General features: G+C 52.6%; 1 protein-coding gene and 1 long non-coding RNA gene across 10 annotated transcripts in view; one reads left to right on the forward strand and one right to left on the reverse strand.

Annotated features, from left to right (window-relative positions):
- LOC109395769 (uncharacterized) overlaps positions 1–3689 on the forward strand; it is a 10117-nt gene extending 6428 nt beyond the window's left edge. The window contains exon 4 of the long non-coding RNA XR_002126722.1: positions 3124–3689. This is a non-coding gene — a long non-coding RNA (uncharacterized LOC109395769). The remainder of the gene's footprint in view (positions 1–3123) is intronic.
- The window catches only part of ZNF385C (zinc finger protein 385C), a 51290-nt gene that overhangs the window by 23965 nt on the left and 13918 nt on the right, over positions 1–13407 (reverse strand). For 4 of the 9 annotated variants that reach the window (XM_019667075.1, XM_019667071.1, XM_019667074.1 and 1 more), the window contains exon 2: positions 3598–3849. In XM_019667075.1, the coding sequence (XP_019522620.1) occupies positions 3598–3847 (250 nt within the window). In that variant the 5' untranslated portion in view covers positions 3848–3849. Of the gene's footprint in view, positions 1–3597; positions 5325–8384; positions 8436–12514; positions 12693–13407 lie in introns of those variants that run through there. The other 5 variants (XM_019667068.1, XM_019667069.1, XM_019667067.1 and 2 more) reach the window with 3 other exon arrangements.

Consider the following 13407-nt stretch of genomic DNA (forward strand, 5'->3'; position numbering starts at 1 on the left):
CAGTCCTGAGGTTCTGATGTATTTCCCCTCACCCCACCCCTCACCTCAGGGGTAGTTGCTAGCATCGCCTCTTGCCGGGGGCTGCCTCTCCCACCTCCAGCTCTCGGAGAATCAAAGAGACAGGAGAAATCCATGGGAAGGGAGTAGGTGTGGGAGGTCGTGGCCCAGAGTAGGCTCAGAGATAACCAGACCAATGGAGAGCAGGTTCTCCAGCGGAAGCCCCAGTATTCTGGGGTTCCTGGAAATCAGAGGACCCTTCGTACATCTATCACCCCCCTGTGGTCTCACAGTGCCACTCACTCCTCTTAGCCTGGCAGTTGCAAAGGTCTGTCCCCATGGCTGACTTCCCCTCTAGACTGTGAGTGCCCAGAGGGCAGGTAACCAGCACTGTTCAGTGTGGAATCCTGGCATCCTGCATGGGGCCAGCCCCGGGCTGGCGGGCTAGGCGACGGCTGGACAGATGGCTAGAGAGACCATGACTTACCAGGTCCCCCTTAACAACGTGAAGAGGAGTTACCAGGGATCATGTCTCCTGGTACCTCCCCACACCTACCCAGTATTCAGGGGATGAGGACTGTGGGAAGGGGGAAGCCAGGTACAGGGGGTCCCTATCCCTCTGGGCAGCCTGACTCTGGCAGTGGGTATCTGGCTGTGTGGTCTTTTCTCCTCACACCCCACCTGCTCTCTCCACATGGTGGGTGGGGAAGGGAAGAGGGTGGACTTGTACCACAGGGACCACTGCGCAGAAGCAGGGCCTGCAGAGGCCATGTTAGAAGGGTGCAGGGGGTGGGACAGTGTCTTCGGGTCACAGGACTGGACTTCCCCACCCAACACTGCCGTCCGGCACTGCTGCCCTCTCGCCCCTCCCACTTTCTGATGATGGAACAGCCCATCACAGCGTCACCTAAGCTAGAGTCATACTTGGCCCCTAATCCCACCAGTCACCAAATCCTGATGGTTCTTCTACAGAAGGCCCCAGAATCTGTTTCCTCCATCCCACCCCTTTCCTTCTCATGTACCCCCAAGTCTTACCCTTCTCCCTCGCCAGTGACTTCTAAAACACTAACCACTCCTGCTAAAAATGGTTTAGTGACACCTGTCACCTCCAGGTCAAAGGCCAAACGCCTAACCTGCCTTCGAGGCCCTCACAGGCAGCCCCTGCTGACCTCCCACCACCCCCGCCATGTGCCCAGCACTGCCTGCTGCTCCTGGAAATCCAAGGGCCTCGGGCCCCGGTGCATTTGCTCTAGCTGTCTCCTAGCCTGGGATTCCCTTTCCATCTCCAAGATCCAACTTCAATGTCATTTCTCTGAAGCTTTCCATGACTCTTGTCAATTCACCTCTCCCTCCTCTGACTTCTCAAAGCACCCCACACCCACCACTATGAAGCCTGTTCTTATCTTGGACAAACTCGTCTGCATGTGTAGTTACTTAAAGAGTGCTTTCCTGGGCTGGCCGAGTGGCGTGTTGGTTAAGAGCTGGCTTGGGACGCCAGAGGGCCCCGGTTCGGATCCCACATATGAGGGGCCAGTGACACTGCCCTCTACAGCTAAGATGCTGAACAACTGCTCAACCTGGAGCTGGGCTGCCAGTGAGTTGCCGGCAAGGCGTAGGCTGCAGCCCCTGCTGCAGTGGGTTGCCATGGGCTGCCGTGTGTAGCCAGCGGCCAGCGTGAGTGGCCAGCGGCTATCCAGAAGCCGGCAACTGACCTGCCTCACCCAGGAAGAGTGCAATGATGGTGCCAACTTGGGCCAGTGAAGCAATGTCCTCCACAACTAGACTGAAGAACAAAAAAAGGACAGCAACTTGTCTGTTCCCCTTCCCCCAATTCCCCAGCGCTGTTCTCATCCCCCAATTCCCCAATACAAATCTTAAAAAAAAAAAAAGAGTGCTTTCCTGACAGGCGGGCATGCCGTCTTTAAAAATATGGATCCGCAGACAAATACTGTAAGTTCTCACTTACAAGTATGTGCAGAATCTAAAAAAACCTCAACTCGTACATGTAGAGTAGAATGGTGGTTGCCAGGGGCTAATAAGTGAGGGACAGGCAGAGATATTGGTCAGAGGGTACAAACTTCCAGCTATAAGACAAATAAGATCTGTGGATCTAACACCCAGCATGGTGACATACTAACAATACTGTATTATATATTTGAAAGTTAAGAGAGTCAATCTTAACTGTGATCACCACACATACACACAAAATCATAATTATGTGAGGAGTGGAGGTGTTAACTAACTTTATTGTGGAAATCATTTCGCAATATATGCATATCTAATCATGACATTTGTACATCTTACATATGTTGTATGTCAATAATACCTCAATAAAGCTGGGGGGAAAATAAAATGACAAATCCCCAAAACAGAAGCTTGCACTTAGTGCGTTGTCTATGAGTATTTGATGAATTAGTGACTTAGAACTCAGACACACACACACACATTCCCGAAACATCCATACAGCCAGATACACTCTTACTCAGAGTCAAACCCTTGGGATGTCCAGCCAGCCCCAAGTGCTCAGGTGGAAGAGCTGGTACCAGCTATCAGAGCATTCCCTGCTTTGCTTATGCAGTGACCTTGGCCTGCAGTGTCCCTTCTCCCCTAACCCCTGTTCAAAGCTCAGCACATACTCCTTCCTTCAGGAGGCCTTTCCTGGCGCCCTCAGGTGCCCTTCCTCCTTTGTATTCCTGGGGATAAGTCCCACAAAGCACAACACTCATCTGCTCTTTTCACGTCTGTCTCAGTCCAACAGACAGACTCAATCTTAATGGAGTTGAGGAAGGCTGAGGAGGGAGACTGGAACATATTTGTGTCTAGGTCCCAGGCAGTGCAGGGAACACAGTGGGTGCCCCCAAGTATTCAACAACAGGCAGCCCTGTTCAGAGTTCAGAGATTAGTCCTCTGGCAAAGCTACCAACCTGGGATGCAACGTAGGTTTCCAGCGACCGCCCCCAAGAACCAGGCAGAAGTCCCGGCCCGTCCTGCCTCCCCACGCTGGGCCTGGTTCTGAAACTGTTTCCCTTGCCAGCCGGGAGCCCGCCTCTCCTGATTTTCCCCATGGCTCCTATGTGCCTGTCAGCTGGAATCACCCTCATGAATGCATTCACCCATTTCCCCCAGAAATCTGCCTTGCAGCCAGCTGCCCCTTCAGTCTTGCAGCCAAACCTCTGCAAAGTCATCCCAGCCAAGGAGAGGCAAAAATCCTGGCCAGGAATCCAGTGGCCAAGAGAAGAGGGGCTTCCCGGGTCTATCCCTCAGCTGGAGTGTCATGCACCTTGCTGGTCCTGGCCTTCAGAGACAAGAGGAGGAGCCTGGTCCGAAAGACTATTCCTGACAGAGGGCTCCAGACTGGGGTCCTGGACCCAAAAGACTGCACAGGGAGACCCCGCCCAGACCCGGAAAGACCTCAAGAGGAAGCTTCAGACCTAAAGATCCTCAGATCCTGAGAGACCCCAAGAGGATTGTCCAGATGCAAAACAAAACTTGATGGTATCTGGGGGGACTTCAGGCCCTAAGACCCACTGTGGGCATCATACACGAAGATCCCACAAACCCAGAGCCAAGTTTGTGGGTGCAGTGCCCCTCCACACTGACCTGGCCCTGCAGGGGCCTTTCCCAGGCTGAGCTGCCGCAGCCGTCTCTGGTGGGCCCGCCCCTCACAGTGCACCTGGGCCTGGGCTGCTGAGTTTAGCTGGATGTTGCAGACGTCACAGAGCGTGTACGATGGTCGTTTTCTCTCCCGCTTGGGCTTAGGTGGTTCTGGGGGCCGAGGAGGGCACTCAGCAGCTCCAGATATGGGGGGCTCCTTCTCAGCGGGAGGGGATGGGCTCAGTGGCCGCTTCATGCCTGAGCAGACAGAGAAGGAGACAAATAAACAAAGGCTGAGTGTTGTGAAGACAAAGAAGGAGCAAGATAGGTTCAAGATCCAGAGATGCCTGGGCCCTTTATCCCCGTTGAAACTCCCCAGCTTTCGGAGAACCCCAACCCAAGGATAGCAAAGGGAGTATATTTCAAACAAAGCAGCATTCATGAAAAGGCAGGACTATCTGGAAGAATGTCAGAAATGTCTACACACTGGGCAGCCAACACCTGAGGACGTGGCCACAGAGCAAAGCTAAGAGAGGGAGGCTTGGGTCTTGAAGAACAGGTGGGCACGGAGGGTTAGGCAGGTGGAGTCACATTCTGGCAAGCCGGCTCCCTGTTCTCATCCCCGAGGCAGGTGCTGACAATCCTGTGACAGGCAGGCATGTAGTGCTTGCTGGAGACGCAGCAGCCATTGGACAGGGTGGTGATTGCAGAAATCTAACCTCCCAGTGTCCATGGCCCGGCCGGGTGACATTCACAAATGGTGACAGTGTGTGAAGCCATCCCCACTCTGTCCCATGGGGCTCCAGATGCTCCTCGCTGTCTTGGCCACTCAGCCTGTGGCAACAGTTGGTATTTGCAGTGGAGACCTGGGCCCTGCAGCCACACACACACACGCCCTGGGCTCCAAAGAGCTTGGGCATCACCCCGCCAGGCCCCTCATTTTCCACAGACCGTCTTTTCTTTCCAACTCACTCCTCTGAAACTTTCCCTCCTGACTCCTGGGCCCCTAACCCGCTGTATTCTGGGGCTGCTCAGTGACCTTTCTCAAACTGAAATGTGTCCATTTTCACTTCCTTCCTGAATCTGTGCACATGCCTCCTGCCTCTGCTTCTGACTGGGGACTTCCTGAGGGCAGGGACTGTATCTCTCTCTCTCAGAGGGGGAGCCCCAAGGCTAAGGTCTGAGTAAGGCATGACTGAGCCCATCTTTTTTGTTATGGGCTGAACTGTGTCCACCAAAAATTCACATGTCAAAGTCCTAATTCCTGGTGCCTCAGAATGTGATTGTTATTTGGACAGAGGGTCTTTAAAGAGGTAATTAAGTTAATATGAGGTCATTAGGGTGGTCCCTAACCCAATATGACTGGTGTCCTTATAAGAAGAGGAAATTTGGACACAGACAGTTACAGAAGGAAGACCTTGTGAAGACATAGGGAGGAGGCAGCCATGTGCCAGCCAAGGAAATAGACCTCAGAAGAAACTAACCCTGCCGACATGACACCTTGATCTCGGATTTTTAGCCTCCAGAATTGTGAGAAAACAAACTTCTGGTGTTTAAGCCACTCAGTCTATGGTAGTTCATTACGGCAGCCCAAGCAAACCAATACATCCCCTAAAGGGCATTTCCAGTGTCCTTAGGCTCATGCTCATTTTGCAGATTAGACCAAGTGAAGTCAAGTGATGCCCTAATATTGGGTTGTCAGAAAAGTCATAACATATTTTGTCTATGTTTTTCAAAGGTCATTTATTTATACAAAGAACAAAGAACAATCAATGATCTACTGCCCATTTTGTTCAATAACCTTTTGCCATCTTTCAGTGAGCTTCATAATTCCTTGTTCATAGAAGGACCTGTCTTTATTTGCAAAAAACTGAACAAGGTGCTGATTTACAGCCTCATTTTTTTTTTTTTAGCTGAGCCATCCTGCCACCTGTTGGCAGCTCAGTGGCTGCTCAGCTCGGGCTGGACTCGAACCGCTGTTGCTCAGAGCTCAAACTCTTGAGTGAGCTCTTAACCAACTGAGCCACTCGGCAGGCCCCCAGCCTCATCTTTTGAACGTTATACCACGCAAGGAGTTTTGAAGAAAGCGAGACAAGTGGAAGTCTGACGGCGCAAAGTCAGGCAAGTATGGTGGGTGTGGCAACACATCCCATCCAAGCTCCAATAATTTTTGACAGGTGATCAAACTTGTGTGTGGTCTCGTGTTGTCGCGATGGAACACAACTCCTTTACAATTAACAAGCTCTGGACGTTTCTGGATGATGGATTCGTTCAAACTGTCCAATTGCCGACAGCACACATTCGAATTGATTGGTTCCTTGGTAGGAGCTCGAAAAACACGACACCTTTAAAATCCCACCACACTGAGAGTATAACTTTCCTCTGATGAATGTCTGCTTTCGAAGTTGTTTGAGGCGAATCATCACGTCGGGACCAAGACTGTTTGCTCACCACATTGTTGTAAACAACCCACTTCTCATCACCAGTTATCAGTCTCTTTAAAAAAGGATTGTTTTCCTCATGTTTAATGAGCATATTTCAGATGTTTATATGCACCGTCAAATGAACTTCTTTGAGTTCATGTGGACCCAAATATCGAGCTTGCTTACATATCCCAGCTTCTTCAGGTGGTTGGGAATGCTTGAATGACGGATGTTCAATGTTTCTGCTATCTCTCGTGTCGTGTAACGTGGATTTGACTCAATCAATGCCTTTATTTTGTAGTCATCAACCTCAGAGGGCCACCCTGACAGAGGAGCGTCGTTGAGATAAAAAATCACCAGCACGGAATTTCGTGAACCATCGTTGGCACTGACGTTCTTGTAGAGCATTGTCACCGTAAACGTTATGCAACTTTTCACAAGCTTGACACGCATTCTTCCCTTTATGGAAGTAAAACAGTAAGATATGGCAAAAATGCACAGTTTGGTCTTCCATCTTCAACTTGTTGTAAAATCTCCAAAACTCAACCAAATCGCTCAATTTTTTTTTTTAGAATGAAGCTAAAACTGTCAGTTGTCAAATGACATAGCAATAACATAGATGCAAATTCCTCTACTACTTCCAAAAACGAACTAGTGCCATCTGTTGCAAACATGCGTCATGACTTTTCCGACAACCCAATATCTCATAAGGCCACACATCCAGGGGTGGAACACATATCTGAACAGAGAAAATGAATTTATCAAATCCACAGCCAAGAACTTACCTACAGTCCCTGGACCCACCCCCTGCTGTCAAGAAGCTGCCTGTCACTTTTGTGGGTAGTCATCCCCCATAACAGGTCTGTCATTACATGTGTGGGGACTGCGTGTGAAGGGAATAGAGAGGCACAGCGATTAAGAGCATGAATTCTGTTGACTCACATCTGGGTTCAAATCTCAGCTCTGCCCTTTACTGGCTGTGTGATCTGAGCCTCAGTCCCTTCATCTTTATGTCTGTAAAATGGGGGTGACATGTAACAGTCCCTAAGTCATAAGCACATTGTGAGGACTAGATGAGCTGATCTATTATATAAATGCTTCTCGGTGTCCTATAAAAGTCAGCTATTATTAATCTGTGGTGTGCCTGTTTTGCAGCTTGTGAGTGGTGTCACCTGGTCTGTCACCCTGCATATCTGTCATGGTGTACCTGGGTCACTGTGAATGTCTCTGTTACCCAATCATTTGCTAAGGTGAATTTGTGTCACTCATTGTGTGCGTGTCACAGTGTAGCTGTATCACGATGTGGGTGTGGCGCCCATATCCTGGAATGAGATTGTCATTGAACACTGAGACTTGCTGTGTGTTACACCCCCCAAAAATAATTATGTTATAATTAGTTAGGATATGTTGAAATCCTAACCCCCAGCATTTCAGAATATGAAATACAACCTTGTTTGTAAATAATGTAATTGCAGATACTATTAGGTTAAGACGAGGCTATACTGGAGTAGGGTGGCCCTAATCCAATATGACTGGTGATCTTATAAAAGGGGGACATTTGGACACAATCATGCACACAGTGAGAACGCCATGTGAAGATGAAGGCAGAGATTGGGGTGAAGCTTCTATAGGCCAAGGAATGCCAAAGATTGACAGGAAACAATCTGAAACTAGGGTTGGCATGGAACAGATTTCCTCACAGCCCTCAGAAGCAACCCTGATGATATCTTACTCATCTTGGACCTTTTTTCTTTTTTTTTTTTTTAGCTGAGCCATCCTGCTACCTGTTGGCAGCTCAGCGGCTGCTCAGCTCGGGCTGGACTCTAACCGCTGTTGCTCAGAGCTCAAACTCTTGAGCGAGCTCTTAACCAACTGAGCCACTCGGCCAGCCCTACTTATCTTGGACTTTTAACCTCCAGAACTATGAGACAATAAATATCTATTGTTTAGACTACCTGGTTTGTAGTACTTTGTTATGGAAGGCTTAGAAAACGAATGCACCATGGGTCTGACCCTGGTGTGCTCAAAGGTGCCTGATGATTTGAGGGCCCCTTCCCTCTGCAGGGTGGTGTGGCTGGGCTGCAGTACCAGAGATGGTGTCCAGGTGGCGCAGAGAGCATCTAGCGGGAAGCTAAGAGGTGGAAAGCAGTACCTCTCCCTGCAGGGCAGACCCCACTCCTCCACACTCCTGGGGCAAGTAGGTTGCCCCTCTGAGCCATGCCAGGCTCCTGGGCCCCATATATGGAGTCCAGGGGACAGCTCGGCCCACAGAGGGCACACTGGAAGGTCACTCCCATCACCTTGTGAGGTCACTCCCATCACCCGCCCAAGGTTGCACTGAGACCCCACAAACATTCTGCACCCTCTCACCTGTAGATGGAGATTATCATAGCTATTCTCCTGCTTTCACAACTCTTCCTCCATCCACCCAGCAGGAAAAAGGGGCAGGAAAAGTACCAGGTGCAAGTGTCAGAGGTGGGGGTCCAACTGGCCGGGGCGTTAGGAGGATGAGGTTTTTCTGGCCATGCCATGGGAGCTGCCTGTCCCGCCAGAAGGAGAAAGGGTTTTGTTTTGTGTTTTTTAATCTCTGGGAAATTTATGACAGGCAGGCCGAGGACATGGCCCAAGAGTGCAGACAAATATCTGCCACATGGCTAATTAAACCTCTGTGATATACAGTCTCTGGGCTCACAGGGCCCTCCTAGATCCCTGGGCTAATAGTGTCCCCCCCGGCCAGGTTGCTGGGCCTGCCACAGCCTGCCTTGCCTGCCCCAGCCCTCCCAGCTGTCCCCTCAGGACTTATACCGCTCCAGCTAAGCTAGGGCTCCCACCCAGAAAATGTGGAGGGGTAGCAGTTTTCAGGGCACACAAATGCCTCTTTAACTCCTGCTGTGAGCATCAGCAGGTCAGCAACCCCTGCACTGGCCCCTTTTCAGAACCACCATGACTCACCCTAGCTGGGCCTACACTTGGACAGGACCCCGGTCCACATGCTTTCATTAACTGAAGAGGAAATTGAGTCCCAGAATAGCAGAGTGAACTTTCTTCAAACTACACGGAAAGACAGTGCAAGAGCTGTTTCTAGAAGCTTCCCTGCCTTCCTCTCTACCACCCAGATGCCCAGGCCACCTCTTTTTTATAATGACAACCACTTTAAGAGAGCTTACTGTGTGCCAGGTACTTTACACATAGGATCTCTCTTAAATTTCACAACAACCCCATGAGGTGGGCACTATTATTAACCTATTACCCCACGTCATAGATTAGAGAACAGGCTCTGAGAGGTTTCACTGGACCCAAACCTACACTTGTCTGACTCTGGAGCCCAAGACTTTAACCACTTCCTGCCCTATCCCACTTCTCCTTAAAGCCTGCCAAGCCCCGGGTTAAACTGCTGGGTACGGAGGGGAGTTAGAGATTCGAAGAAGGGCTCCTGGGAAGGCTTGGGGCTGCCCAGCCCCTACCAGGCTGAGGTGCCAGGCAGGGAGGTGCCACACCCTGGTCAGGAAGAGTGGAGGCAGAGCCAGAAGGCTGGGAGAAAAGGGTGTGAAGAAGGGGGAGAACTAAACTTAACTCAAAAAGACCAGGTAAAAGCACAGCAAAAGAATATGCATGTATTCTGGTGTCTGTGTGTGTGTGTGTGTGTGTGTGTGTGTGTGATTTACACAGGAGTGGGGGGTAAATCTCTCTCTGTTCTCACTTTCCCTGAGAGATGGGGCTGAGGCTGCAGCAGGGAGGGGGGGGGGTTGGATGACAGGAAAGAGCCACCCACTTGATGGCAGGCGCACACGAGTTGGAGAGCTGATGGAGGCCAGGGTTGCTGCCTGCCTGTCCATCTGTGTGTCCTCCAATATGGAGCTGGAGGCGCTAGGGGGTGGAGGGAGCACTCGGGCAGGGCCTCATCTCTACCACTTCTTGCTGAGTGACAACAGGCTTCAAGGCTAGGTTTCGGTGGGACCCTCAGGCACTGGAATTCTCTGCCTGCCTATCCAAAGAAGGTTGGATAGAAAGACGTTTGGAGGCCATAAAATGCAAAGCCAGAGTTGTTTCGGCTGCAGCCTGGGGAAGGGGGTCCTTAGGAAAGAGCTGCTTTTGCCAAAGGGTTAACAGGCGAGGAAGGTTCTCTGCCTGTCCCCAAACCTTTGGACAGGCATGAAGGGTTCCCTCACCAAACCTTTAATGAGCACAATTACACACTGGAATTTCCCCCCCACGGTCTGCCAACATTTACCCTCCTGCCTCCCCGAGCCAGGTCCTAGATCCTGCCTCTGAGACGGGAGCCTGGCTGGCTGGCCAACCTTGGGCCAGTCCCTGCCCCTCTGGGCTTTAGTTTCCGTCTTTAAAGAGAGAGGGCTGGGCTGAGCTAATCTCTTAGGTCCCTTGCAGGCAGTGTGGCAGTGGCAACACAGAGCAGCTGCCTGTAAGGCTGGGGGTTGGGGGGTGGGTATGGAGAAAGAACTGCCAAGTGGTGAGTGCCCGTGGCCTTTTATGCACTTAGAAACACTGTCTCCATTAAACCTCATAACAACCCTGGGAGGGTTTACAAATGAGGAAACCGAGGCTCAGAGTCGAAAAGAGAGGCAGGTGACAGGGCCAGTTCTCTCCCACCCTATGATTCAGGGGCAGGGGATACAGACACTGGAGGCCCCCATCATAGTCACTTACAGGGTCATGAGAAGGAGTGTGGAATTCTGCTCTCCCCACTGACCCAGCTCAGAGAGAAGTGTCTGGAAGCAGAGAGGCCTTGCCTGTTCCTGTCCTGGCTGCTCCCTCAATGCCCCCGAGGAGCCACCACTGAGCATTTGGTTCCCTCTTCCCCACCACCTGATACCTTCCTAGGGTGAAAGGGGGAACAACCCACTTTAGTGTGTGGCCACCGCAGAGTGGCACCCACCTCAGCCATACGGTGGGCTTAGAGAGCTGGGGTCACCCACAGTCACACACCCAAAACTCCCTAGAGGAGCCAGAGACCCCCGCCTAGAGGATAGGATGGCCTGAGTGGGGCCAGCCATGCCAATCCCCAGCCTAAACATCCCTGCTTTGCCAGAGCAGGATGCCCTGGGGGCTGAGCAACAGTTGGTCCAGGTGTCAGAGGCCAGGTGGGAGTTCCACTGGGTAAACCAAGGCAGCCAAGTCTGTCTTCCCATCCAAAATGGTAACAGAGGAAGCTTGTCACCTTCGGCTGGGGGCTGCTGGGTGCTGGGCATTTCAGGAGTGAGCTGGCTAAGAAGTGCTGAACGTCAACACTTCAGCTCCGAGGAAGGGACAGAGAGGGCATGGGAGGTGAGGGAAGGTGATGGTTAAGGGATGAGGTCACTGTCCTTGACCACTTCCCCTCCCCCAGTCTGCTGTCCTCACCCCCTATTGTCTGGGTATCCCAGAGGCCCTCCTGACACCCCCAAAGATAGAGGCTTCCTCTCCCAGGCAGTGAGACTCCCTGAAAAGACCCTCAAGCCACCCTCAGGAAGGAAGTCCTTCTTGCTATCTAACTTGCATCTCTCCTTGCTGGGTACACAGTCGCAATACAGAGCAGCTGCTTCTAAGGTGGTGGTGGGGGGTGGGTTAAGAAGGGAGTATTGAGTATTAGCCTCAGTACCCCCCCCACCCTTTCTAGCCTATGCTGCCAGCCAAGGCCTAGGAAACCTGATGTTGTACAGGAGATACCCCATACCCTACACCCCCCTCTTACGTACACCACCCAGGGTCCTGGCACAGCTCAGCCTCATCCACAGCCTGCTCAACCGGCCCAACTCCCCATAGTACTGAGCGGGCAGGCAGCTCCCCTAAATCCCACTCCCTGCCCATGATGGCACCATCATCAGCACTTCCAAGTTGGGGCTGGAGGAATGAGTCCTGAGAGCCAAAGGGAGGTGGATTGGGAGGTCCCGGGGACCTTTTGGGAGTTATGGGTGGGAGGCAGGCTAGAAGTGCCCGACTTATGCTCATTGCAAAGATGAGACTGTCTGCTGGACGGGGGAGGGGCGGGACAGGAAGGCCTCCAATGACATGAATGCCCCAGGTGGTGGAGCAGGGCGGCAAGCGTGTTCTTTGCACCCCAAAAATGACACTAGGAGACCTCACCTACCCCACTCCTTTCACTCTATTCTATCCCAGGGGCTGCTAAGGGTGGATTGATTGGGAGGTTCTCTAAACTCCTTAGGAAAAAAAAAGGTGAATGATTAGGTTTAGCCCCATCTCCCGAGAATGGTCTTCTCTAGACGGTGTGGCTCTCCCCGTCCCCGCCCTGTGGTCGGCAGCCTCCCTTTCTCTACCGGGAGCTGGAAGTTGTTCCTGCCATCGCTCTCTTCGCCCCCCACCCTCGGTTTCCGGCTAAGTTGCGGTTCTTGTCTCCCCACCTTCCCCCCCACACAAGGCAGGGCAGGGTCCTGGCTGTTGCTTGCAGCCCTACAGGGTCACCTACAACCACACCCGCGCGCGGCCCCCTGGGGCGCTCAGTACTCGCGGCGCGTGGGTCAGGGATGGGGAGCACCAGCGCCTACCTGAAGGGAGCTCCTGACCCGAGCCGGGCCGCATCCAGCCACCCGCCGCCACCGGAGTGATCCGGGTTCGCGGCTCCCGGAGGTGCACGGCGGGTGAGTCCCGGGCCCGCGCGTCCCGGGACGCGGCCGCCGCGTCTTCCGAGCCCGCCCCTGGGCGGCCCGCACGGAGCAGGTGACAGGAGCCGCGCCGCCCGGAGCACAGGCAAGCGGCCGGCGGAGGGGCTGAGCGGTGGGGCTCCCTGGGGAGGACAGCGAGGGAACACCGATGAGCTCTCATCGCAGAAGGGCTGGGCCCATTGGAGAATCTCTTCTACCCCTGGCCAGCGGACGTGAGTTCCCTTCAGCTTCCGAGGGGTCCCAGAGCTTAGGGAAGGGGACCCCAAAGTAGCTGCCTCCCACTGGCCTGCCGTGATCTCTCCCACCCCCTGCAAATTGCCCCTCTTTTAGAGGGAAGCTCAGAGAGAAGGAGGAAGTTGACATTCATAGAGCACCTACTGGGTGCCAGGTGGGATAACATTCAATCCCCATCACCACTTCGCTGGACTGGTTTGATCCCCATTTTACAGACCACCAAACAAAACATGGGGCCATTAAGTACTTGAGCCAAGTCACACAGAAAGCACCAAACCGCTCCAGAGGGCTCTTAGGAACCATTTCCAGAGGTCAGGGGAGATAGCCAGCGGGCCTGCTGGGGAAAAGTCACCTGTGTGCACAGCTGGGGGTCATTTCTGATTTCTCCCAGGAAATCAGTGCACCGGGCTGGCACATAGTGGGGGCACAATGAAGAAGCATGAAGCCAAGCAGAGGCGCTCAGGAGGCAGCAGGTGGTGGTATAGCCTCCTCAGAATGCCCTGACATCTTTCTGTTATTGGGAAGGCAGTAACACTAAGAAA

Source organism: Hipposideros armiger, unplaced genomic scaffold, assembly GCF_001890085.2.
Source record: "Hipposideros armiger isolate ML-2016 unplaced genomic scaffold, ASM189008v1 scaffold_482, whole genome shotgun sequence".
Classification (NCBI taxonomy): Eukaryota; Metazoa; Chordata; class Mammalia; order Chiroptera; family Hipposideridae; genus Hipposideros; species Hipposideros armiger.